This window comes from Hemiscyllium ocellatum, chromosome 22, assembly GCF_020745735.1.
Source record: "Hemiscyllium ocellatum isolate sHemOce1 chromosome 22, sHemOce1.pat.X.cur, whole genome shotgun sequence".
NCBI lineage: Eukaryota > Metazoa > Chordata > Chondrichthyes > Orectolobiformes > Hemiscylliidae > Hemiscyllium > Hemiscyllium ocellatum.
In genome coordinates, this window is record NC_083422.1 from 51,590,699 (window position 1) to 51,614,378 (window position 23,680).

At 44.1% G+C, this 23,680-nt stretch overlaps 1 protein-coding gene across 1 annotated transcript in view; it reads right to left on the reverse strand.

Moving 5' to 3' along the window:
- zgc:171482 (zinc finger protein) overlaps positions 1-23,680 on the reverse strand; it is a 287,436-nt gene that overhangs the window by 104,008 nt on the left and 159,748 nt on the right. Inside the window, exon 6 of the mRNA XM_060842492.1 lies at positions 17,832-17,858. Within this exon, the coding sequence (XP_060698475.1) occupies positions 17,832-17,858 (27 nt within the window). The remainder of the gene's footprint in view (positions 1-17,831; positions 17,859-23,680) is intronic.

Sequence of the window (23,680 nt, forward strand, 5' to 3'; positions counted from 1 at the left end):
GTGCGATTTGAATGCAAATGTTTGTCATCATTAACCTTTCGGAGCTGCAGCTGAGGCTCTGATTCCAGCGTTACCACATCAGATGGGGAGGGAGAAGGCACTCGGCCAGGGTGTGTTCAGCCCTGATAACCAGACTGAATGAAACAAGCCGCGAGATTAAACCGGAGCCAAACAGAGAGACAGTCAGTCAGCTGGGATAAATCTCTGTACAGAAATTAAAGCAAGCAAGACAAACAATGGAGAACCTGTAAGAACCAAAACTGATTTTCGCAACAGCCACATTGCTAAGATTCTGGATTAACCATCTCATATTCAGAGATATCGTTCTCCTAATCTTACACCCTTTCTATTCCTTCTCTCCTTACACGGCACCGTCACTGTGCTGGCTTCTTCTAAAAGCTATCCAATTAATTCCATTTCCCTCTGCTCTTTTGTAACAAACTGGAGGGAGGCTTTAACATATCAACTCCATCTCTGTCTCTACAAAGGTTTGAAATAAAAAAAAACAAATAGGTCATGGTTGTGTTACTACATTCATAATCCTAACCCCATGGTGGAAGTTGAAGTTAAGGAATCTGGAGATTAAAAGTTAGTACCAGTTACTGTCAGAATGAAGTGTCTGCTGGTCATAAACAGCAACTGGATCATTGAAGTCCATGAAGGGGAACAGCTTCTCCGGCCTTACCCTGTCTGGGCATCAACATAGTTCACTCTTAAAGGACCTACGACAATGTCAGCAAGTCATCCAGAATACCTTCGAGGAGAAAGTGAGGTCTGCAGATGCTGGAGATCAGAGCTGAAAATGTGTTGCTGGAAAAGCGCAGCAGGTCAGACAGCATCCAAGGAGCATTCCTGAAGAAGGGCTCATGCCCGAAACGTCGACTCTCCTGCTCCTTGGATGCTGCCTGACCTGCTGCGCTTTTCCAGCAACAGAATGCCTATATTGGGAGAATTTGATGGGACCAGGTTGGAGGGAGCTTTACTCTATATCTAACCCTGTGCTGTCCCTGTCTTGAGAGTGTTTGATGGGGGAACAGTACAGAAGGAGCTTTACTTTGTAACCAACCTTGTGCTGTATCCGTCTTAGGAGTATTTGATGGAGACAGTACAGAGTCATAGAGTCATAAAGATGTACAACATGGAAACAGATCCTTCAGTCCAACTTTTCCATGCTGACCAGATATCCTAAATTAATCTAGTCCTATTTGCTAGCACTTGGCCCATATCCCTCTAAACACTTCCTGTTCATGTACCTATCAAAATGACTTTTAAATGTTGTAAATGTATCAGCCTCCACCATTTCCTCTGGCAGCCCATTCCATACACGTACCATACTAAGGGGTGTCAAGGACTCTCCATACAAAGGGTGACGGGAGACCAGCCTCTGTGGACTTCATATGCCTTCTGATTATGAAACTTTATGCCAGGTAAAACTGCTGCTCTCTGTCTCATTTATCAAGGTTCGACGTAGTTTTGAAATAAAGCAACAAAATTATATTCTGTTTAAAAAAAGTTCCTTCTCCACCCAGCTACTCCCACCTTCCTAAGGCATCACCTCTTGGTGTAAATGGGATTTTGTTCAAACAATTCAGAGCATGGTTTAGGCTCAAAGTAGAAGAGTCGGCTTCCCATCAAACATCTCGAGGATGAGTACAGCACAGGTCACTCACTTAACCTATCTACCTTTGTAGACTCTTTGTGTGTTCCTCACAACCGACTTTCTGACCTATCTTTGAATCATTAGCAAATCTGTCAACAATAGATTTGGCTCCCTCATCCAATGCATTAAGAAGAAGTTACCCCTTAGGTCCCTTTCATACCTTTCCCCTCTCACCCTAAACCTATGCTCTCTAGTTCTGGACTCCCCCATCGCAGGCAAAAAAAACCTTGTCCATTTACTCGATTCATGCCCTTCATGATTTTATAAGCCTCTATAAAGTCACCCCTCAGCCTCCGATGCTCCAGGGAAAACAGCCCCAGCCTGTTCAGCCTTTCCCTGTGGCTCAAATCCTCCAACCCTGGCAACATCCTTGTAAGTCTTTTCTGAACCCTTTCAAGTTTCACAATGCCCTTCCAATAGCACGGCGACCAGAACTGCACAAAAAAAACCTGACCTCACCAATGTCCCACCTCCTATACTCAATGCACTGACCAATAAAGGCAAGCGAACCAAATGCCTTCTTCACTATTCTATCAACCTGCAACTGGAGGGAGCTTTACTGTATATCTAATCCTGTGCTGTGCCTGTCCCAAAAGTGCTTAATGGGGGACAGTTTAGAGTGTGCTTTACTCTGTACTTAACCTCGTGCCGTCCCTGTCCTGGGAGTGTTTGATGGGGACAGTGTGGAGTAAACTTTACGTTGTTCCTGACCTGTGCTGTACCCATCCTCGAGATTCCAGCCCTTTATTCCAGGAACACACCATCTCTGAACTGGACCGACAGCAAATGTATACTTCCTTAAGTAAGCTGTCCAAAACACTACTCAGAACTCGAGGTGCATCCTCACCAATGTCCTCTGGAGTTGTAGCATGATGTCCCTACATTTATATTACTTCCCACTTGAAATAAAGACAAAAGTTTTTTTTGTATTCATCTATGGCATCATTGGCTGGGTCAGCATTTATTGCCTGTCCCTACTCACCCTTGAGAAGGTAGTGGTAGGCTGCCTTCTTGAACCGTTGCTGTCCATATGCTGTGGGTTTACCCACAATGCCCTTAGGGAGGGAGTTCCAGGACCTTGACCCAACGACACTGAAGGAACGGTGATATATTTCCAAGTTAGGAGAGTGAATGGCTTGGAGGGGAATTTGAAGGTGATGGTGTTCCCATGTATCTGCTGCCTTTGTCCTTCTAGATAGAAGTGATTGTGAGTTTGACAGGTGCTATCTGAGGATCTCTGGTGAACTTCTGTGGCGCATTTGTAGATGGTACACATTGTATTCTTATTCACTTGTATTTGGGATTCAAGGACACACAGAACCCTCTATACCACTGAATTCTGTGTTTTCACTTCATTGAAATTATGTACCGCTTTTCTAATTTTCATGCCAAAATGGACAACTTCACATTTTCCCACATTATATGTCAATCTGTGAAATTTTTGCTCACTCACTTAATCTATAGACCTTTGTAGACTCTTTGTGTGTTCCTCACAACCGACTTTCTGACCTATCTTTGAATCATTAGCAAATCTGTCAACAATAGATTTGGTTCCCTCATCCAATGCATTAACTTAGATAATCTCATCCCCATGACATCTCCATTAGTTTCAGTTTGTCGGCCTGAAAACGATCAATTTGTTAGAACTCTCCCTTTCATGATCACTGCCAAAATTTGTATCTGTGTGAATGCATTACTCCAATGTCATAGTGTCTGAACTTATGAAGTAACATTTTGAGTGACACCTTACTGAATGTCTTTTGTGACCCTTAATGTACCACATCTACTTGTTCCTCTTTATCTGCCTTTTTTGATACATCTCAAATCGGAAAATCAGTCAGAGAGGAAATGAGGAAAACATTCCTTCAATAGTGAACTGTTGTGATCTGGAATGTACTTCCTTGAAAGGGCAATGGAAGCAGATTCAACAGAGTTTCAAAAAAGTATTTACCTGAAAAGAAGGATTGTAGGGCTAGGGGAGAAGAGCTGATGGAGAGAGTGTTCGAAGGGCATGCCTAGGAATGATGGACCAAATGTCCTCTTTCTCTGCTAATATCATTCTGGGTACTTTGTGCTGTCATCTCTGGTAATCTCCCTCTGCAAATGAAGATTCCCCATTCAGACTGGGATGGATGAGAGGGCTTAGTGAATTTGACAGGAACAAGGTTTGCTGGAACCGTCTCTTTGTTTTGGATAGATCCACTTATGGGAAGTTCAAGTCTCTCTGAAATTAAACATATATTATACATACAGATGCATACATAAATGTATAAGAATGAAAAGTCTAGGTCTTTACTAGTCGTCTAATGAGCTGCCTGATTTAGCTGGCACACAGATAACATTATGAGAGCCTCTAGCCTGATAAGGAGAGGCTTTTATAATCCCCAATTACTGCCAAGACTGACTCAGTCAAGTTTTGATAATAAATTCTAAAGCTGAGATAGATAAGCTGCACAAATTTACCTTGAGCAGGTAGGAAGAATGAGCACTGCTTTCCAGAAACCCATGGAGCATTTTGACTTAATTTTGAAACATTGAGTGGCTCCAGAATGAGAAAGCAGGCACACTATTATTTCATGAATTTCTTTTTTCCAGCTGTTCCCTGCTTGCTCTGTCAGTGCTGATTTTTCCCGTGATTACATACTCATTATGATTTGTCACGTGCGAACAGGAAGCACATGCAGGTCATTCAGTCACAGGAGGCATCACACTTCTGTCCACTGGCTGGCTATCTCCCTGCAGGCTGCGGTCAGTCATGTCCTGCCTCTGATTGCCCTGTCCTCACATTACTGCCATCGGTCTCTCAGCATCGAGAGTGTGCTGCTGGAAAAGCACGGCAGCTCAGGCAGCATCCGAGGAGAAGGAGAGTCAGGCCTCATTCCCGATGAAGGGCTTATGCCCGAAACGTCGATTCTCCTGCTCCTCAGATGCTGTCTAACCTGCTGAGCTTTTCCAGCAACCTCTACTTCTATTTCTGATTTACAGCAGCTGCAGTTCTTTCAGCTTTTATGTCAATCATTTGGTTCTCTGGCTTTCCACATCCAATCAGAAATTAAACAAAATTTTCATGACCCAATTGGATCATTATTGACTTACTGTTAAAGAAATATGTTCCAAAGAAATAGACACTTTATTTTCAACAGCCTCAGGTACTCGTCTCCTTACTCTTGCTCACACTGTGGTGATGATGCTGAAATTGTTAATCTAGAAGCCTGGGTTAACGACTGGAAACTTGAGTTCAAATCCCACCACAGCATCTTGGGATTTTAATAAAATGAGGCACCGTGGATGCTGGAGATTTGAAATAATAACAAAGTGTTGGAGAAACTCAGCAGGTCCGGAAGCATCTGTGGAGAGAAGAACAGATCTCTGAAGCATAGTCATATTGGCTTTGAAACGTTAACTCTATCTCTCTCCACAGGTGCCGCCAGACCTGCTGAGTTTCTCCAGCACATTTGTTCTTTTCTATCTAGGGAATTTGAATTAATTAATTGAATGAATCTGGGGTATGAAGCTAGTGTCAACAATTGTGACTCTGAAGCAACTGGAGTTTCTTTAAAAAACCGGTCATCTCATGTCCCTTTGGGAAGAATTAATCATTCTCACTTAGTCTAGTCTATGTGTGACTCCAGGCTCACATTAATGTGATTGACTCTTAACCACCCTCTGAAATTCTACTCAGTTGTATTCAAGATGGCGGCTTACCTACACCTACAATTGGCCTTGCTGGTGGTCACCAAATCCCATGAATTAAGAAAATAAAGTGTTAAGGAGATTAATCTTTGAAGTTTGAAGATTCCAGAGCAAGTCTGGAGGGCTGATAATCCTCTGCCTCAGAGCTCCAGTGGTGGTTTTATTAACTTCTGTGTTGAAATGACACAAGTTGCGATGGTCTGCTCTTAAATGCTGAACTGAAAATCCTGCCTCTGAGCAAATTAGCCTGAATCAATTGTTAATGTCCCAGTAATTACAAACACAGGCATCAGTCATGAATTTTCCTAGCTCGGGGAACTCACTGATGAAGCCATCCAACTTGAGATGACCTTCATGGTGTAATGTTAGAGGATTATTAGTGAGGTATTGATTCTGTAAAGCATAAGTACACACTCACAGTATGAAGGTTGTCTCAATTTACTTTCTGTTTGTCTCTAACAATTTCAATTTCCTATTTTCTCTGAACAAAACTAATTTCGGGGCAATTTTCTCAACCACCTCTTGGAAACTAATCTTGCCTTCAAAGCCTCATGTACATGCTTCCCTTCCTTTCACTAGGTCCTTGCTTATCAATTGCCTTTCGTGGAATTTGACTGGCAAAGGGTAAAAATAAAAGCGTGGGTTTGACTTGAAAGAGCACAATCAAACATATATGTGGTGCTTTTTTATGACGAATGTATATGAATAGATTGACAAAAATGACACCTGAAGAACAGGAGTCCTCATAATGAGCTGGGTGATGGGTTAGGCCTAATGGACAATGAGAGGCCTGCAGCCTTTCTCTTCACTTCCGTTGGCAGTCTCGGCTTGTAGGCACTGGAGCTTAGATGATAAGGATGCAACTTGATGCTGAAGAGTCTTTACTGGATGGATGTGGAAAGGTTGCCTCCTGTTTATGGGAGAAATCCATAACGAGGGATCATCGTTTAAAAACCAGGGGTTGCCCATTTAAAACAGAATGACCTGGGTGATGGGTTAGGCCTAATGGACAATGAGAGGCCTGCAGCCTTTCTCTTCACTTCCAGAAGAACAGGCAAGAAGAATCCAGAATCCTCAATATTCTCTGCAGACCAACCAGGAAAAGTACTCTTTCAAAATGTAAAAAAAGAATTTTGAAGAAGGACCCCAAACGTTAACTCTGTTTCTCTCTCCAACTATGCTACCAGAGTTTTTCCAGCAACTTCAAGGACAGCAGAGAGCCTGGTCCCTCAAAATGTACTCCACCGAATCTGATTTCATCTGGGACTTTGCTTCCACCACTCTCTGGAAGATCCTGGAGACTCTAGGAAAATCCTGGAGGGTTAGCATCTTTACAGCCTGTCACCTTGACATGGATATGTTAACCTTGTGAGATTATCAGTGGAAATACAGCTCCTAAATAAAATTAAGCCTCTTTCTCTTTCATGATATTGGGAGAGTATCCCAAAGTCCTAGGTTTTGGAACTTTAATCGCAATTGGTGTCACTGTGACGTATGTGGCACTTAACAAGATGTAGCGAACAGTGTGCCATGATGGTTTGGTGCTTGGACTTCAAGTGTTTACAATTTAAATAAATGACTTAGATGAAGGGGCAGAAACTATGATCGCCAAATTTGTCAGTGACTCAAAGATCGATAGAAAAGTCAGTTGAGAAGGACACTGGAACTGACAAAAAGATATAGATAGTTTAAGTGAGTGGGCAAAGACGTGCAAATGGAGCATAATGTGGGAAAAGTGAAGCTGTCTATTTTGGCAGGAAGAATAAAAATGAATTATATTATCTAAATGGCAAGAGATTACAGAGCTCTGAGTTGGAGAGGTATCTGGGTGTCCTTGTGCATGAACTGTTAAAGATTGGCATTCAAGTATAGCAAGTAGTCAGGAGAGCTAATAAAGTGTTATCATTTATCATGAAGGGAATTGAATGTAAATACAGCGAAGAAATGCTTCAGTCACACAGGATACTGGTGAGACTGCATTTGGAGCATTGTGTACACTATTGGTTACCTTATTTAAGGATGGCTCTAAATGCATTGGAGGTAGTTCAGAGAAGGCTTCCAGATGAATACCTGGAATGAGAGGTTGTCTTACGAGGGAACGTTGGCAGTCTCGGCTTGTAGGCACTGGAGCTTAGATGAAAAGGATGCAACTTGATGCTGAAGAGTCTTTACTGGATGGATGTGGAAAGGTTGCCTCCTGTTTATGGGAGAAATCCATAACGAGGGATCATCGTTTAAAAACCAGGGGTTGCCCATTTAAAACAGAATGAGGCAAAACCACATTTCTCACAGATAGCTGACAGTCTTTGGAATTCCCTGAACAGGTGGTGGGAGCAGAGTTCTGCATATTTTTAAGGCAAATTCTTGTTAAGCGAGGGGCTAACATGTTATTGGGGGGAGGCAGGACTGTGGCTTTGAGGTTATAACCAGATAGTATTGGATGGCGTAGCAAGCTAAAGGGGCTCAATGATCTTTACCTCCCCCTGATATGGACGTTTGTAGCCATCAGGTTGAAAGCCTTGCAATGTAGCATGAATATGGAGGGAGCAGATATATCTGTGCTAGCTCTCTCAGGAGCTAGAGATGCTACTTGACCAAATGCAATTATAGATCTGGCTATCATTCAACAATCCTTCTTGTTATTGAAGAACACAGCCTCTTCTGTAGATGCTCTATGATGGTATGTCCCCTACCATCAATCACAATATGAGCCCAAGGCAAAGGAGGATTGTTGGCAGGGAACAACCTTAGTTGAAAATGTGTTGCTGGTTAAAGCACAGCAGGTCAGGCAGCATCCACGGAATAGGAAATTCGACGTTTCGGGCATAAGCCCTTCATCAGGAATGACCTTTACCCAGTACCACATGCTAGTACAGGTGGCAAATACCACAAGATGCCGTGAGTAGTCAACCAAGCAAATACCACCTGAATGAAGCATGAATGACTTTTAAATTAGAGCTGTTCTGGGCTGAAGCCAGGTATTACTTCTTTCTCACAAAAGGAAAGTGGGAATCTGCAACACTCTCCCCTTAAAAGCTGTTCTGGATGGAGAGTCAGTTGTAAAGTTTGTTGGGTATGGGAATTACAGAGGAAGAAAAGGAGGGGAAGAGAGAGTTAAAATAGATATATGCAATGGTCTAACTGAATGGAGAAACAGAATGGATGGGCTGAATGGTCTCCTCATGTTTCGGGGCTGTACCTCTGAGCTACAGGAGGACTCTCACTGAGGATTCTGTAGGAGGACTCTATATAGCAGCCTCCCCACACTCCCTGACTGTGTTTGGACCGTTAGCTTAAGCTAATACTGGTTTGTGTTAAAAACGCAAATAGGCTCTGGCCGGTGGTGTTTCCATGACAACTGACCAAGATTGCGAACACCTGAGCCAGGCTGATCGGTTCAAGTGCGTCACACTAGGGAAATAGTGAGCTGGGGTGTCACAGGGAGAGATGGAGAGAGACAAATAGATTAAGATGGAGCAAGATACAGAGAGTTAGGAATATACATATTTAGATAAAGTGATGTGGAGCCTGATAGAGCTATGGAGTAGGATATGTTTTATATTTATGAGTTTTAAAGAGGGACAGTGATAGAGATAGACAGAGAGGCGAAGAGGGAGACAGCAGGACACGCGGTGGCTCAGTGGTTAGCACTGCTATATCACAGCACCAGGGACTCGGGTTTAATTCCAGCCTCAGGCAACTGTCTGTGTGGAGTTTGCACATTCTCCTCGTGTCTGCGTGGGTTTCCTCCCACAGTCCAAAGATGTACAGGTCAGATGAATTGGCCATGCTAAATTCCCATTGTGTTCAGGGATGTGGAGGTTAGGTGCATTGTTCAGGGGTAAATATAGGATATTTACCGCAAGAAATGCAAAACTTGCGCCCACACCTCCTCCCTTACTTCTCTCCAAGGCCCCAAGGGATCCTTCCATATCCGCCACAAATTCACCTGCACCTCCACACACATCATCTATTGCATCTGCTGCACCCGATGTGGCCTCCTCTATATTGGGGAGACAGGCCGCCTACTTACGGAACGTTTCAGAGAACACCTCTGGGACACCCGGACCAACCAACCCAACCACCCCGTGGCTCAACACTTTAATTCCCCCGCCCACTCCACCAAGGACATGCAGGTCCTTGGACTCCTCCATCGCCAGACCATAACAACACGACGGTTGGAGGAAGAGCGCCTCATCTTCCGCTTGGGAACCCTCCAACCACAAGGGATGAACTCAGATTTCTCCAGTTTCCTCATTTCCCCTCCCCCCACCTTGTCTCAGTCGAATCCCTCGAACTCAGCACCGCCTTCCTAACCTGCAATCTTCTTCCTGACCTGTCCGCCCCCACCCCACTCCGGCCTATCACCTTCACCTTGACCTCCTTCCACCTATCACATCTCCATCGCCCCTCCCCCAAGTCCCTCCTCCCTACCTTTTATCTTAGCCTGCTGGACACACTTTCCTCATTCCTGAAGAAGGACTTATGCCCGAAACGTCAAATCTCCTGTTCCTTGGATGCTGCCTGACCTGCTACGCTTTTCCAGCAACACATTTTCAGTTCTGATCTCCAGCATCTGCAGACCTCACTTTCTCCTCGGTAAATATAGGATAACAGGGCAGGGAATGGGTCTGAGTGGGTTTACTTCAGGGGGTCAGTGTGGACTTGTTGGGCTGAAGGGCCTCTTTCCAAACTGTAGGGATTCTATGAAACAATTTAATTCAAACCAGCCCAGGCAATGCTCTGAGCACTTGGGGTTCATGCACTACCATGACTTGCCGACCCACAGCTTGGGAGCAGACTCTGTGGTCCACGCTAACTATAATCCCACACTAAACTAGACCCACCTTCCTGAGCTTGGTCCATTTCCCTCCACACCTCTCTTATTCATGTACTTATCCAACTGTCTCTTAACCAGTGTTACTGTACCTGCATTCACCACTTCCTCTGGAAGTTCTTTCCACAACAAATCACTCTCCGTGGAAAGAAATTACCTCTCAAGCCATTTTAAAATCTTTCTTCTCTCACATTGACTGAAATCCCCCATCTTAGGCAGACATCACCTTATCTATATCTCTCACAATTTTATAAACCTTTTGCGGTGGCACGGTGGCTCAGTGGTTAGCACTACTGCCTCACAACACTAGGGACCTGGGTTCGATCCCACCCTTGGATGACTGTCTGTGTGGAGTTTGTACATTCACCCTGTGTCTGTGGGGAGTTTCCTCTGGGTGCTCCAGTTTCGTCCCACAATCCAAAGATGTGCAGGTTAAGTGGATTGGCCATGATCAATTGTCCAGGAATGTGCAGGCTAGGTGAGTTAGCCATGAGAACTGCAGGATTTGGAGAGGTGGGGGGGATGGGGTGGGGTGGGGCAGAGAGTGGGTCTGGCCCTTCAGAGGTCCAGAGTACGCTGGATGGGCTGAATGGCCTACTTCCCACACGGTAGGGATCCTATGAGAACTGCTAGATTTGAAATACAAATAATGAAGTCTGGAATTGGAAGCTGGCCTCAGTAAATTTGATTATTTGATTAGATTCCCTACAGTGTGAAAACAGGCCCTTTGGCCCAACAAGTCCACACCGACCCTTCAAAGACACATTTCCCTCTGCCTAATGCACCTAACACTATGGGCAATTTAGCATGGCCAACTCACCTAACCTGCACATCTTTGGACAGTGAGAGGAAACTGGAGCACCCGGAGGAAACCCACGCAGACACGGGGAGAATGTGCAAACATCACATGTACAGTTGCCCAAGGCGGGAATCAAAACTGGGTCCCTGGTGGGTCAACGTGACCATGAAAGCATCATCTATCATTGTAAAATTCCACCTCATTCATTAATGTCTTTGAGGGAAGGAAATCTGCCATTCTTGCCCAGTCTGGCCTATGTGTGACTCCAGACCCATAGAAATAGGGTTGATTCTTGACTATTCTCTGAACTGGCCAAACAACTACTCAATTCAAGGGCAATCAGTGATGGTCAACAAATATTGGCCTTGCCAGTGTCTCCAAAATCACACCAAAAGATCAGGAAGATGGATCTGTAAGATAAAGCATTTACTATTAGCACTGGAATCCAAGCAGTTACAAAGATGTCTAAAGAGTAGGGCTGTTGAATCAATAAAAAGCTTCTAGACATTAACTAATTGCCCTAATTAAAAATGACAGGCTGATCTTGGGCAGTGACAGATCAGCTTCTGGTAATATTTGCATCCTCCACTCGCCATCCAGGAATTCATAACTCTTTTTGATAGACAGTACACAAACAAAATTTGATCTCTTACCTGACATACAACACAATAGTTTCCAAACGTGGTGCATGGGTTTGTTGAATAAAACAACAGGTGGGCACACTGAGTTTCTCAGTGAAAAGCCCCATATCCTCTCTGCCAGATCCATCCCCCTCAATCCTGGAACACTCTCTCCAAATACGCTTGGACAGAAGAGTTGGAAAAAGTGGTCAGAGGTTCTAAAGACTGTGTGGTCTCCTTCTAGTCAGCAGTATTCTACCATTTTATGTGAACTTCTGTAAAAAGTCTCTCTTCATGATATTAAATATTCTGCAAACAAAGTTCCAAAACAATATCTAACCATTCCCTCAGTGGAAATGGTGGAATACCAGTGTTTTCACTTGACTTAATAGCCCAGGTTCACGTAAGAAGGACCTGGGGTCAAATCCTTAGCCCAGTTCATAAAACCTGGAATTGAAAGCGAGTCTCAGTCATAGAGACTATGGATATATCATTGTAGTACCCTTTAAGGAGGGAAATCTCTTATTCTGGCTTTCCAACCCCTTTTGTCAGGCAGGCGATACAAAAGCTTAAACATATGAACCAACAGATTCAAGAGCAGCTTTTTCCTCAGTGTTATTAGACTTCTGAATGGACCTCTCAAATTTTTAATTTAATCTTGATCTTGTTCACCTTCTTTGCAGCAGTAACATTGAACAGTCGGTTCTGCTATAACACCGTAGCTCCGTTCTCATGCAATCTTAGGTTATAAGATAATTGCGTAATTGCAGCACCATTTAAACTAATGGGGCTGGAACTGCGTTATAACTAAGACCCAGTTCATGCTCTAGAAATAGTGTCCGCAATTCGTCAATCGCAATATAGCGAATTCGCATTAACGAAACATGTGTTACAGCAGAATGACCTGTATTCCTTACTCTGCTCCATTAACCTCATGCACTTTGTATGGTAAGATCTGCCTGTACTACACATAAAACAAAACTTTTCACTGTACCTAGGTACATAGAGTCATAGAGATGTACAGCATGGAAACAGACCCTTCAGTCCGACCCGTCCATGCCGAACAGATATTCCAACCCAATCTAGTCCCACCTGCCAGCACCCGGCCCATATCCCTCCAAACCCTTCCTATTCATATACCCATCCAAATGCGTCTTAAATGTTGCAATTGTACCAGCCTTCACCACTTTCTCTGGCAGCTCATTCCATACATGTACCACTCTCTGCGTGAAAACGTTGCCCCCTAGATCTCTTTTATACCTTTCCCCTCTCACCCGAAGCCCTCTAGTTCTGGACTCCCCGACCCCAGGGAAAAGACTTTGCCTATTTACCCGATCCATGCCCCTCATAATTTTGTAAACCCCTCTATAAGGTCACCCCTCAGCCTCTGACGCTTCAGGGAAAACAGCCCCAGCCTGTTCAGCATTTCCCTAAAGCTCAAATCCTCCAACCCTGGCAACATCCTTGTCAATCTTCGCTGAACCCTTCCAAGTTTCACAACATATTTCTGATAGGAAGGAGACCAGAATTGCAAGCAATATTCCAACAGTGGCCAAACCAATGTCCTGTACAGGCACAACATGACCTCCCAACTCCTGTACTCAATACTCTGACAAATAAAGGAAAGCATACCAAACGCCTTCTTCACTATCCTATCTACCTGCGACTCCACTTTCAAGGAGCTATGAACCTGCACTCCAAGGTCTCTTTGTTCAGCAACACTCCCTAGGACCGTACCATTAAGTGTATAAGTCCAGCTAAGATTTGCTTTCCCAAAATGCAGCACCTCGCATTTAGCTAAATTAAACTCTATCTGCCACTTCTCAGCCCATTGTCCCATCTGGTCAAGATCCCAAAGTTTGTGCGAAGATTTGTAGCTCGGGTGCTTGTTGTATTGGTTCTGTTCGCCGAGCTGGGAGTTTTTGTTGCAAACGTTTCGTCCCCTGGCTAGGAGACATCATCAGTGCTGTGGAGCCTCCTGCGAAGCGCTTCTTTGATGTTTCTTCCGGCATTTATAGTGGTCTGTCCTTGCCGCTTCCGGGTGTCAGTTTCAGCTGTCCGCTGTAGTGATTGGTATATTGGGTCCAGGTCGATGTGTCTGTTGATGGAATTTGTGGATGAATGCCATGCCTCTAGGAATTCCCTGGCTGTTCTCTGTCTGGCTTGCCCTATGATAGTAGTGTTTTCCCAGTCGAATTCATGTTGCTTGTTGTCTGAGTGTGTGGCTACTAGGGATAGCTGGTCGTGTCGTTTCGTGGCTAGTTGGTGTTCATGTATGCGGATTGTTAGCTGTCTTCCTGTTTGTCCTATATGGTGTTTTGTGCAGTCCTTGCATGGTATTTTATAAACTACATTAGTTTTGCTCATGTTGGGTATTATCTCCTTTGTTCTAGTAAGTTGTTGTCTGAGCGTGGCTGTTGGTTTGTGTGCTGTTATGAGTCCTAGGGGTCGCAGTAGTCTGGCTGTCAGTTCTGAAACGCTCCTGATATATGGTAGTGTGGCTAGTCCTTTTGGTTGTGGCATGTCCTCGTTCCGTGGTCTATCTCTTAGGCATCTGTTGATAAAGTTGCGTGGGTATCCGTTTTTGGCGAATACCTTGTATAGGTGTTCCTCTTCCTCTTTTCGCAGTTCTGGTGTACTGCAGTGTGTTGTAGCTCTTTTGAATAGTGTCCTGATGCAGCTTCGTTTGTGTGTGTTGGGGTGGTTACTTTCATAGTTTAGGACTTGGTCTGTGTGTGTTGTTTTCCTGTGTACCCGTGTGGTGAATTCTCCGTTCGGTGTTCTCTGTACTATCACGTCTAGGAATGGGAGTTGGCTATCCTTTTCTACTTCTCTCGTGAATCGGATGCCTGTGAGTGTGGCGTTGATGATCCGGTGTGTTTTTTCTATTTCCGTGTTTTTGATGATTACGAAAGTGTCATCGACATATCTGACCCAGAGTTTGGGTTGAATTTGTGGTAGGGCTGTTTGTTCTAACCTTTGCATAACTGCCTCTGCTATGAGTCCCGAGATTGGTGATCCCATGGGTGTTCCGTTGATTTGTTCGTGTATCTGATTGTTGAATGTAAAGTGTGTAGTGAGGCATAAGTCCAGTAGTTTAAGTATGCCGTCTTTGTTGATAGGTTCCGCCTCCTGTTTTCTGTTATGTATGTCCAGTAGGTTGGCTATTGTTTCTCTGGCTAGGGTTTTGTCAATCGAAGTGAACAGTGCCGTCACGTTGAATGAGATCATGGTTTCTTCTTTGTCTATGTGTGTATTCCTGATGGCGTCCAAGAATTCCTGTGTTGATTGTATGGAGTGTTTGGATCCGCTGACCAGGTGTTTCAGTTTCTGTTGTAGTTCTTTGGCCAGTATGTATGCTGGTGTCCCTGGTAGTGATACTATGGGTCTGAGTGGGATGTCTGGTTTGTGTACTTTGGGTAGTCCATAGAATCTGGGGGTGTTGTTGCTTTCCGGTTTCATTCTTCGTAGGTCCGCTTTGGTTATCTGTCCATTTTTTTGTAGATTCCTTAGAGTGTTATTTATTCTATTGGTGAGTTGTGGTGTGGGGTCCGAATCCTTCATTTGGTAGGTGTTGGTGTCTGCTAGTAGGTGTTGTGCTTTTTTGATGTAGTCTGATTTATCTAGGATGACAGTCATTCTGCCTTTATCTGCTGGTAGTATGATTATGTTCTTATCATTTCTTATATAAGAAATGATAAGAACATAATCATACTACCAGCAGATAAAGGCAGAATGACTGTCATCCTAGATAAATCAGACTACATCAAAAAAGCACAACACCTACTAGCAGACACCAACACCTACCAAATGAAGGATTCGGACCCCACACCACAACTCACCAATAGAATAAATAACACTCTAAGGAATCTACAAAAAAATGGACAGATAACCAAAGCGGACCTACGAAGAATGAAACCGGAAAGCAACAACACCCCCAGATTCTATGGACTACCCAAAGTACACAAACCAGACATCCCACTCAGACCCATAGTATCACTACCAGGGACACCAGCATACAAACTGGCCAAAGAACTACAACAGAAACTGAAACACCTGGTCAGCGGATCCAAACACTCCATACAATCAACACAGGAATTCTTGGACGCCATCAGGAATACACACATAGACAAAGAAGAAACCATGATCTCATTCAACGTGACGGCACTGTTCACTTCGATTGACAAAACCCTAGCCAGAGAAACAATAGCCAACCTACTGGACATACATAACAGAAAACAGGAGGCGGAACCTATCAACAAAGACGGCATACTTAAACTACTGGACTTATGCCTCACTACACACTTTACATTCAACAATCAGATACACGAACAAATCAACGGAACACCCATGGGATCACCAATCTCGGGACTCATAGCAGAGGCAGTTATGCAAAGGTTAGAACAAACAGCCCTACCACAAATTCAACCCAAACTCTGGGTCAGATATGTCGATGACACTTTCGTAATCATCAAAAACATGGAAATAGAAAAAACACACCGGATCATCAACGCCACACTCACAGGCATCCGATTCACGAGAGAAGTAGAAAAGGATAGCCAACTCCCATTCCTAGACGTGATAGTACAGAGAACACCGAACGGAGAATTCACCACACGGGTACACAGGAAAACAACACACACAGACCAAGTCCTAAACTATGAAAGTAACCACCCCAACACACACAAACGAAGCTGCATCAGGACACTATTCAAAAGAGCTACAACACACTGCAGTACACCAGAACTGCGAAAAGAGGAAGAGGAATACCTATACAAGGTATTCGCCAAAAACGGATACCCGCGCAACTTTATCAACAGATGCCTAAGAGATAGACCACGGAACGAGGACATGCCACAACCAAAAGGACTAGCCACACTACCATATATCAGGAGCGTGTCAGAACTGACAGCCAGACTACTGCGACCCCTAGGACTCATAACAGCACACAAACCAACAGCCACGCTCAGACAACAACTTACTAGAACAAAGGAGACAATACCCAACATGAGCAAAACTAATGTAGTTTATAAAATACCATGCAAGGACTGCACAAAACACCATATAGGACAAACAGGAAGACAGCTAACAATCCGCATACATGAACACTAACTAGCCACGAAACGACACGACCAGCTATCCCTAGTAGCCACACACTCAGACAACAAGCAACATGAATTCGACTGGGAAAACACTACTATCATAGGGCAAGCCAGACAGAGAACAGCCAGGGAATTCCTAGAGGCATGGCATTCATCCACAAATTCCATCAACAGACACATCGACCTGGACCCAATATACCAATCACTACAGCGGACAGCTGAAACTGACAACCGGAAGCGGCAAGGACAGACCACTATAAATGCCGGAAGAAACATCAAAGAAGCGCTTCGCAGGAGGCTCCACAGCACTGATGATGTCTCCTAGCCAGGGGACGAAACGTTTGCAACAAAAACTTCCAGCTCGGCGAACAGAACCACTACTGGTCAAGATCCCATTGTAATCTGAGATAACCTTCTTCGCTGTCCACTCCACCTCCAATTTTGGTGTCATCTGCAAACTTACTGACTGTACCTCTTATGCTCGCATCCAAATCATTTACGTAAATGACAAAAAGTAGAGGGCCCAGCACCGATCCGTGTGGCACTCCACTGGTCACAGGCCTCCGGTCTGAAAAACAACTCTCCATCACCACCTTCTGTCTTCTACCTTTGAGCCAGTTCTGTATCCAAATGGCTAGTTCTACCTATATTCTGTGAGGTCTAACCTTGCTCATCAGTGTCCCATGGGGAACCTTGTCAAACACCGTACTGAAGACCACATAGATCACATCTATTGCTTTGCCCTCATCAATCCTCTTTGTTATGTCTTCAAAAAACTCAATCAAGTTTGTGAGACATGATTTCCCACGTACAAAGCCATGTTGACTATCCCTAATCAGTCCTTGCCTTTCCAAATACATGTACATCCTGTCCCTCAGGATTCCCTCCAACAACTTGCCCAACACCGAGGTCAGGCTCACCCGTCTATAGTTCCTGGCTTGTCTTTACCACCCTTCTTAAACAGTGGCACCACGTTTGCCAACCTCCAGTCTTCCGGCACCTCACCTGTGAATATCGATGATACAAATATCTCAGCAAGAGGCCCACCAATCACTTCTCTAACTTCCCACAGAGTTCTCGGGTACACCTGATCAGGTCCTGCGGATTTATCCACCGTTACTTGTTTCAAGACATCCAGCACTTCCTCCTCTGTAATCTGGACATTTTGTAAGATGTCACCATCTATTTTCCTACAGTCTATATCTTCCATATCCTTTTCCATAGTAAATACTGATGCAAAATATTCATTTAGTATCTCCCCCATTTTCTGCGGTTCTACACAAAGGTCGCTTTGCTGATCTTTGTGAGGCCCCATTCTCTCTCTAATTACTCTTTTGTCCTTAATATATTTGTAAAAATCCTTTGGATTCTCCTCAATTCTATTTGCCAAAGCTATCTCATGTTCCCTTTTTGCCTTCCTAATTTCCCTCTGAAGTATACTCCTACTTCCTTTATACTCTTCTAAGGATTCACTCGATCACATATGCTTGCTTCTTTTTCTTAACCAAACCCTCAATTTCTTTAGTCATCCAGCATTCCCTATACCTATCAGCCTTCCCTTTCACCCTGACAGGAATATACTTTCTCTGGATTCTCGTTATCTCATTTCTGAAGGCTTCTCATTTTCCAGCCTTCCCTTTACCTGCAAACATCTGCCTCCAATCAGCTTTCAAAGGTTCTTGCCTAATACTGTCAAAATTGGCCTTTCTCCAATTTAGAACTTCAACTTCTGGATCTGGTCTATCCTTTTCCATCACTATTTTAAAACTAATGGAATTATGGTCACTGGCCCCAAAGTGCTCCCCCACTGACACCTCAGTCACCTGCTCTGCCTTATATTCCAAGAGCAGGTCAAGTTTTGCACCTTCTCTAGTAAGTACATCCACATATTGATTCAGAAAATTGTCTTGTACACACTTAACAAATTCCTCTCCATCTAAACCCTTAACACTGTGGCAGTCCCAGTCGATGTTTGGAAAGTTAAAATCCCCTCGCATTACTACCCTATTATTCTTACAGATAGCTGAGATCTCCTTACAAGTTTGTTTCTCAATTTCCCTCTGACTATATGGGGGTCTATAATACAATCCCAATAAGGTGATCATGCCTTTCTTATTTCTCAGTTCCACCCAAATAACTTCCCTGGATGTATTTCCAGGAATATCCTCCCTCAGCACAACTGTAATGCTATCCCTTATCAAAAACGCCACTCCCCCTCCTCTCTTGCCTCCCTTTTTATCCTTCCTGTAGCATTTGTATCTTGGAACATTAAGCTGCCAGTCCTGCCCATCCCTGAGCCATGTTTCTGTAATTACTATGATATCCCAGTCCCATGTTCCTAACCATACCCTGAGTACACCTGCCTTCCCTGTTAGGCCCCTTGCATTGAAATAAATGCAGTTAAATTTATTAGTCCTACCTTGTCCCTGCCTGCCCTACTTCTGTTCTCAACTAGATTAGATTAAATTACTTACAGTGTGGAAACAGGCCCTTCGGCCCAACAAGTCCACACCGGCGAGCCGAAGCGCAACCCACCCATACCCCTACATTTACCCCTTACCTAACACTACGGGCAATTTTAGCATGGCCAATTCACCTGACCCGCACATCTTTGGATTGTGGGAGGAAACCGGAGCACCCGGAGGAAACCCTCGCAGACACGGGGAGAACGTGCAAACTCCACACAGTCAGTCGTTTGAGGCGGGAGATGAACCCAGGTCTCTGGCGCTGTGAGGCAGCAGTGCTAACCACTGTGCCACCGTGCTGCCCACTAACTGTACCAGTCTTAGATTGATCTCTTTCCTCACTACCTCCCTGGGTTCCACACACCCCCAACCTACTAGTTTAAATCCCCCTGAGCAATTCTAGCAATTTTTTCCTGCCAGTATATTAGTCCCCTTCCAATTTAGGTGCAATCGTTCCTTCTTGTACAGGTCACTTCTACCCCAAAAGAGATTCCAATGATCCAAAAATGTGAATCCTTCTCCCATACACCAGCTCCTGAGCCATGCATTCATCTGCTCTATCCTCCTATTCCTGCCCTCACCAGCTCATAGAACTGAGAGTAATCCAGATATTACTACCCTTGAGGACCTCCTTTTTAAATTTCTGCCTAACTCTCTGTAATCTCCCTTCAGAATCTCAACCTTTTCCCTTTCTATATCGTCGGTTCAAATGTGGATAATGACCTCTTGCTGGTCCCTCTCCCCCGTGAGAGCATTCTGCAACCTCTCTGAGACATCCTTGATCCTGGCACTAGGGAAACAACACACCATTCTGCTTTTTCGCTGCTGGCCACAGAAACGTCTGTCTGTACCTCGGACTACAGAATGCCCTAACACAATAGATCTCTTGGAAACCGACGTACCCCTCGTTGCATCAGAGCCAGTCCTAATGCCAGAAACTTGGCTGTTCGTGTTATGTTCCCCTGAGAATCCATCACCTCCTACATTTTCCAAAACAGCATGTGACAGTAATAAATCAAATCAAAAATCAAATCAAATCAAATCTGCTGTCCTTACCTGGTCTCGCCTGTGTCTCCACCCTGACAGCAAAGTGGTTGACTCTTAACTGCCCTCTGAAATGGCTCAGTAAGTCACTCAGTTTCAGGGCAATTAGGGATGGGTAACAAATGGCCAATACCATCCACATTCACATCAAAGAATACAAAAGAATTCTACATTTACCAGATGCCTTGAAAGATCCCTTCCTTTGAACAGTCATGATCTCAGCACGTCTGAGCCAGCAATATGTTTGTGATTTTTAAAAAAATTAACTGGGCACTGTGAATCGGTTGGGTCAGAACTGATAGAATCTTAGAATTGTGCAACACAGCAGAGGCCACTTGTGTCTCTATAGTCTTCAAACGAATATGAAAAGGTCTTTATGCAGAGGGTGGAGGGCGTTTCAGTTAGCTGTGCTACAGATGCTGGAGATCAGAGTTAAGAGTGTGTTGCTGGAAAAGCACAGCAGGTCAGGCAGCATCCGAGGAGCAGGAAAATCGAGGTTTCGGGCTGGAAGCCTTCATCAGGAACGATACAGATCCTTAGAAAATAGGTGACAGGTTTAGATAGAGGATCTGGATCGGCGCAGGCTTGGAGAGTTGAAGGACCTATTCCTGTGCTGGAATTTTCTTTGTTCTTTTTTCGTTTTGAGCTATTCGGTTTATTTCACACCTCTGCTCCTTCCTTTTCAAGTATATATATACTTCTCCAGTCTCGAACTGAACTTATCACTAAATTGCTTCCACTGCTCTCATTGGCAGTACATTTCATATCATAGCAACACATTACACAAAAATAGACTGTTCCAGTTTTGCTTTCTTTTATATTTGTTCCTTGGATGTTGCTGGGCAAGCTGCCAGGATTTATTTCCCTTCCTTTATCATACATTGCTGTGGATCTGGAGTCACATGTAGGCCAGCGCAGGCAAATTCCTGTTTTGAATATATTAAGAATGTAAAGTGAGCCAGCCTGGCTCTGTTGGCAGCCTGTTTACTTCCGAAAGTAGGATGGTTGTGGGTCTGAGTCCCAATGGTTACACGAACACCATTAGCCTCGCTTTTAATTCCAATTTTGGTTTTATTAAATTCAAATTTACCATGTGTGCCCTGGGTAGGATTTGAACTCATGCCTCCAGACTGAGGTTCTAGCCCAGTGACATTGCCATTACACCATTGCCTCCCTACACTATCAGCAGCTTCCATGATACTTTCATCTCTGCTGATTTCCGTCGTGAACCTGTTAAATGACTGAGCCTCCACAGTTCTCTACGACAGAACATTTCAACAATTCCCAAACCTTCTGAATGGTACGGTTTACGCATTTTAATGCTGCTTGTGGGATCCTACTCCAGGTAAGACAAAACAGCTGCAACGCTGTCATCATTGCCTGAAGCAGAGGTGCTAAATAAATGCAAGGTTTGCTTCTCCTCTGGGAGAGGGGGAGGGGTGGGGAGTCGGAGGGGGCTAACGATGTGTACCCGATGTTTCTGATGTTGATGGACAGTCTATCTGTTGTGATGCTTGCAATGTCAGAAATGTGAGCTGCAAGCCAAAAGTACTGGCGTCTTGTCCTACGCGACAGAAACACTCTGTGGCCCTCCAAATCAGCTCCCTGATCCACATTCCTGTCCTACATTCAGGGATATGTGCTACAATACAAGGGATATAAATACATGAATGAGGAGAAAGGACTGATTTTCAGAGTGTGAGATTGATGATGCTCTGTCAGAGTACCGCTAGAATCTCTCCAATCAACCTACACTGTACCTGACCTCAAAGTCACCAGCACTGTGACTAAATAAAGATGTGGAAATATAGTTCCCATTTTGAGAACTACCAGTTGTTCCAATGAAAGGCATAAAGTATCAGATGAGATAAATACTCTGCAGCAAACACATCCTCTCCAATTTCTGGGCTATATTCTCAAGTTCTGTATATAACAGGGAATGCCAAACTGCTTTCATTGACTTGTTCTTTTAGAATTACATTCCAGACATATTCTGTTCTTTTCCCTGGTCACTGTAAATGAATACTAGCATTTATCACACTAGATTTTTTTCTCGCACATTGCATAATGAAACACAAGGACTACTGATTTGTCAGGAACCGACCTATTCCAGGGATGCACGGTAATGTGATGAATGTCTGACTAAATAGGAGCTGGAGTATGCCATTCAGCCCCTCTCACCATTCACTAGGATCACGCCTGCTCTTCTATGTGAACTCCAACCTCCTGCCTTATTCGCACATGCCTTCATTCCCTTCGTGTCTAAAAAGCAACTGATTGTTTTCCTGGACACACACAAAGACTGAGCATCGGTGGCATTTCAACATTGAGAATTCTAAAGACTAGTGAAGAAATTTCTCCTCCTCCTAGTCCAAAATGTCTGACCCCTTATCCTGAGAATACCAACTCTCTCCTCCCGTATCATATCCATATGCTAGCCCTTGGTAACACCAGCTGTAAACACAGCACTGATAACATCCTGTTCGATCTCAATGCCAGTTCACTTGCATTGATTCTAAGTTAGATAAAATTTTATCAAACACCCATCCCAAAATGTGCAGGAATTTCCTTCAGTTAAATACTGGAAAATCCAAAAAACATGCTTTGAGCTTTCTGTCATAGTCACCAGTCTTTAGTAATGCAATTCTTGCTAACTAGTTGGCCCTGAACCAACCTGGATGCCAAATGTGTTTCCGTTTGCTTAAATGGAAACCTTAGCTTTTTAAGCTTCATTCCCGAGGAAGGGGTTTTGCCCAAAACATTGATTTTCCTGCTCCTTGGATGCTGCCTGACCTGCTGTGCTTTTCCAGCACCACTCTGACCTAAACTCTGGTTTCCAGCATCTGCAGTCCTCACTTTTGCCTAAATGTGTTTCCAAGTTGAGTTTCTGACCACACATCCACTCCAAAGAGGTAAAGATGGAGTTGTATAAGATTTACGTTAGGCCACAGATGGAGTACTGTGTGCAGTTCTGGTCATCACATTCTCAGAAGGATGTGATTACAACAGAGAGGGAGTGGAGGACGTTCACCAGGATTTTGCCAGGGCTGGAGAGATTCAGCTTTGAAAGAGAGACTCAATAAGTTGGGGTTATTCTCCTTACAGCAGAGCACACTGAGGGGTGCGGGGAATCTGATTGAGCTGTATAAAGTTCAGAGGGGCTATACAATATAAATAGGATGAAACTTCCCCTTCGGTCAATAACTAGGGGATACAGTTTTAATATAAGGAGTAGGAGTTTTACACTGGCCTTGAGAAAAAGCATTTTCACCCAGAGGGAGTGGTATATCTGGAACCTGCTGCCTAAAGGGGTGATAGATACTGAACCCCTCAAAACATTTAGGGAGCGTTTAGATGATCACTTGACATCCCATTGCATAAAAGGCCAAGTGCTGGAAAATGGGATTACAATTGCTTAATATTTGATGACTGGCATGGACACGATGGGTTGAAGGGCCTC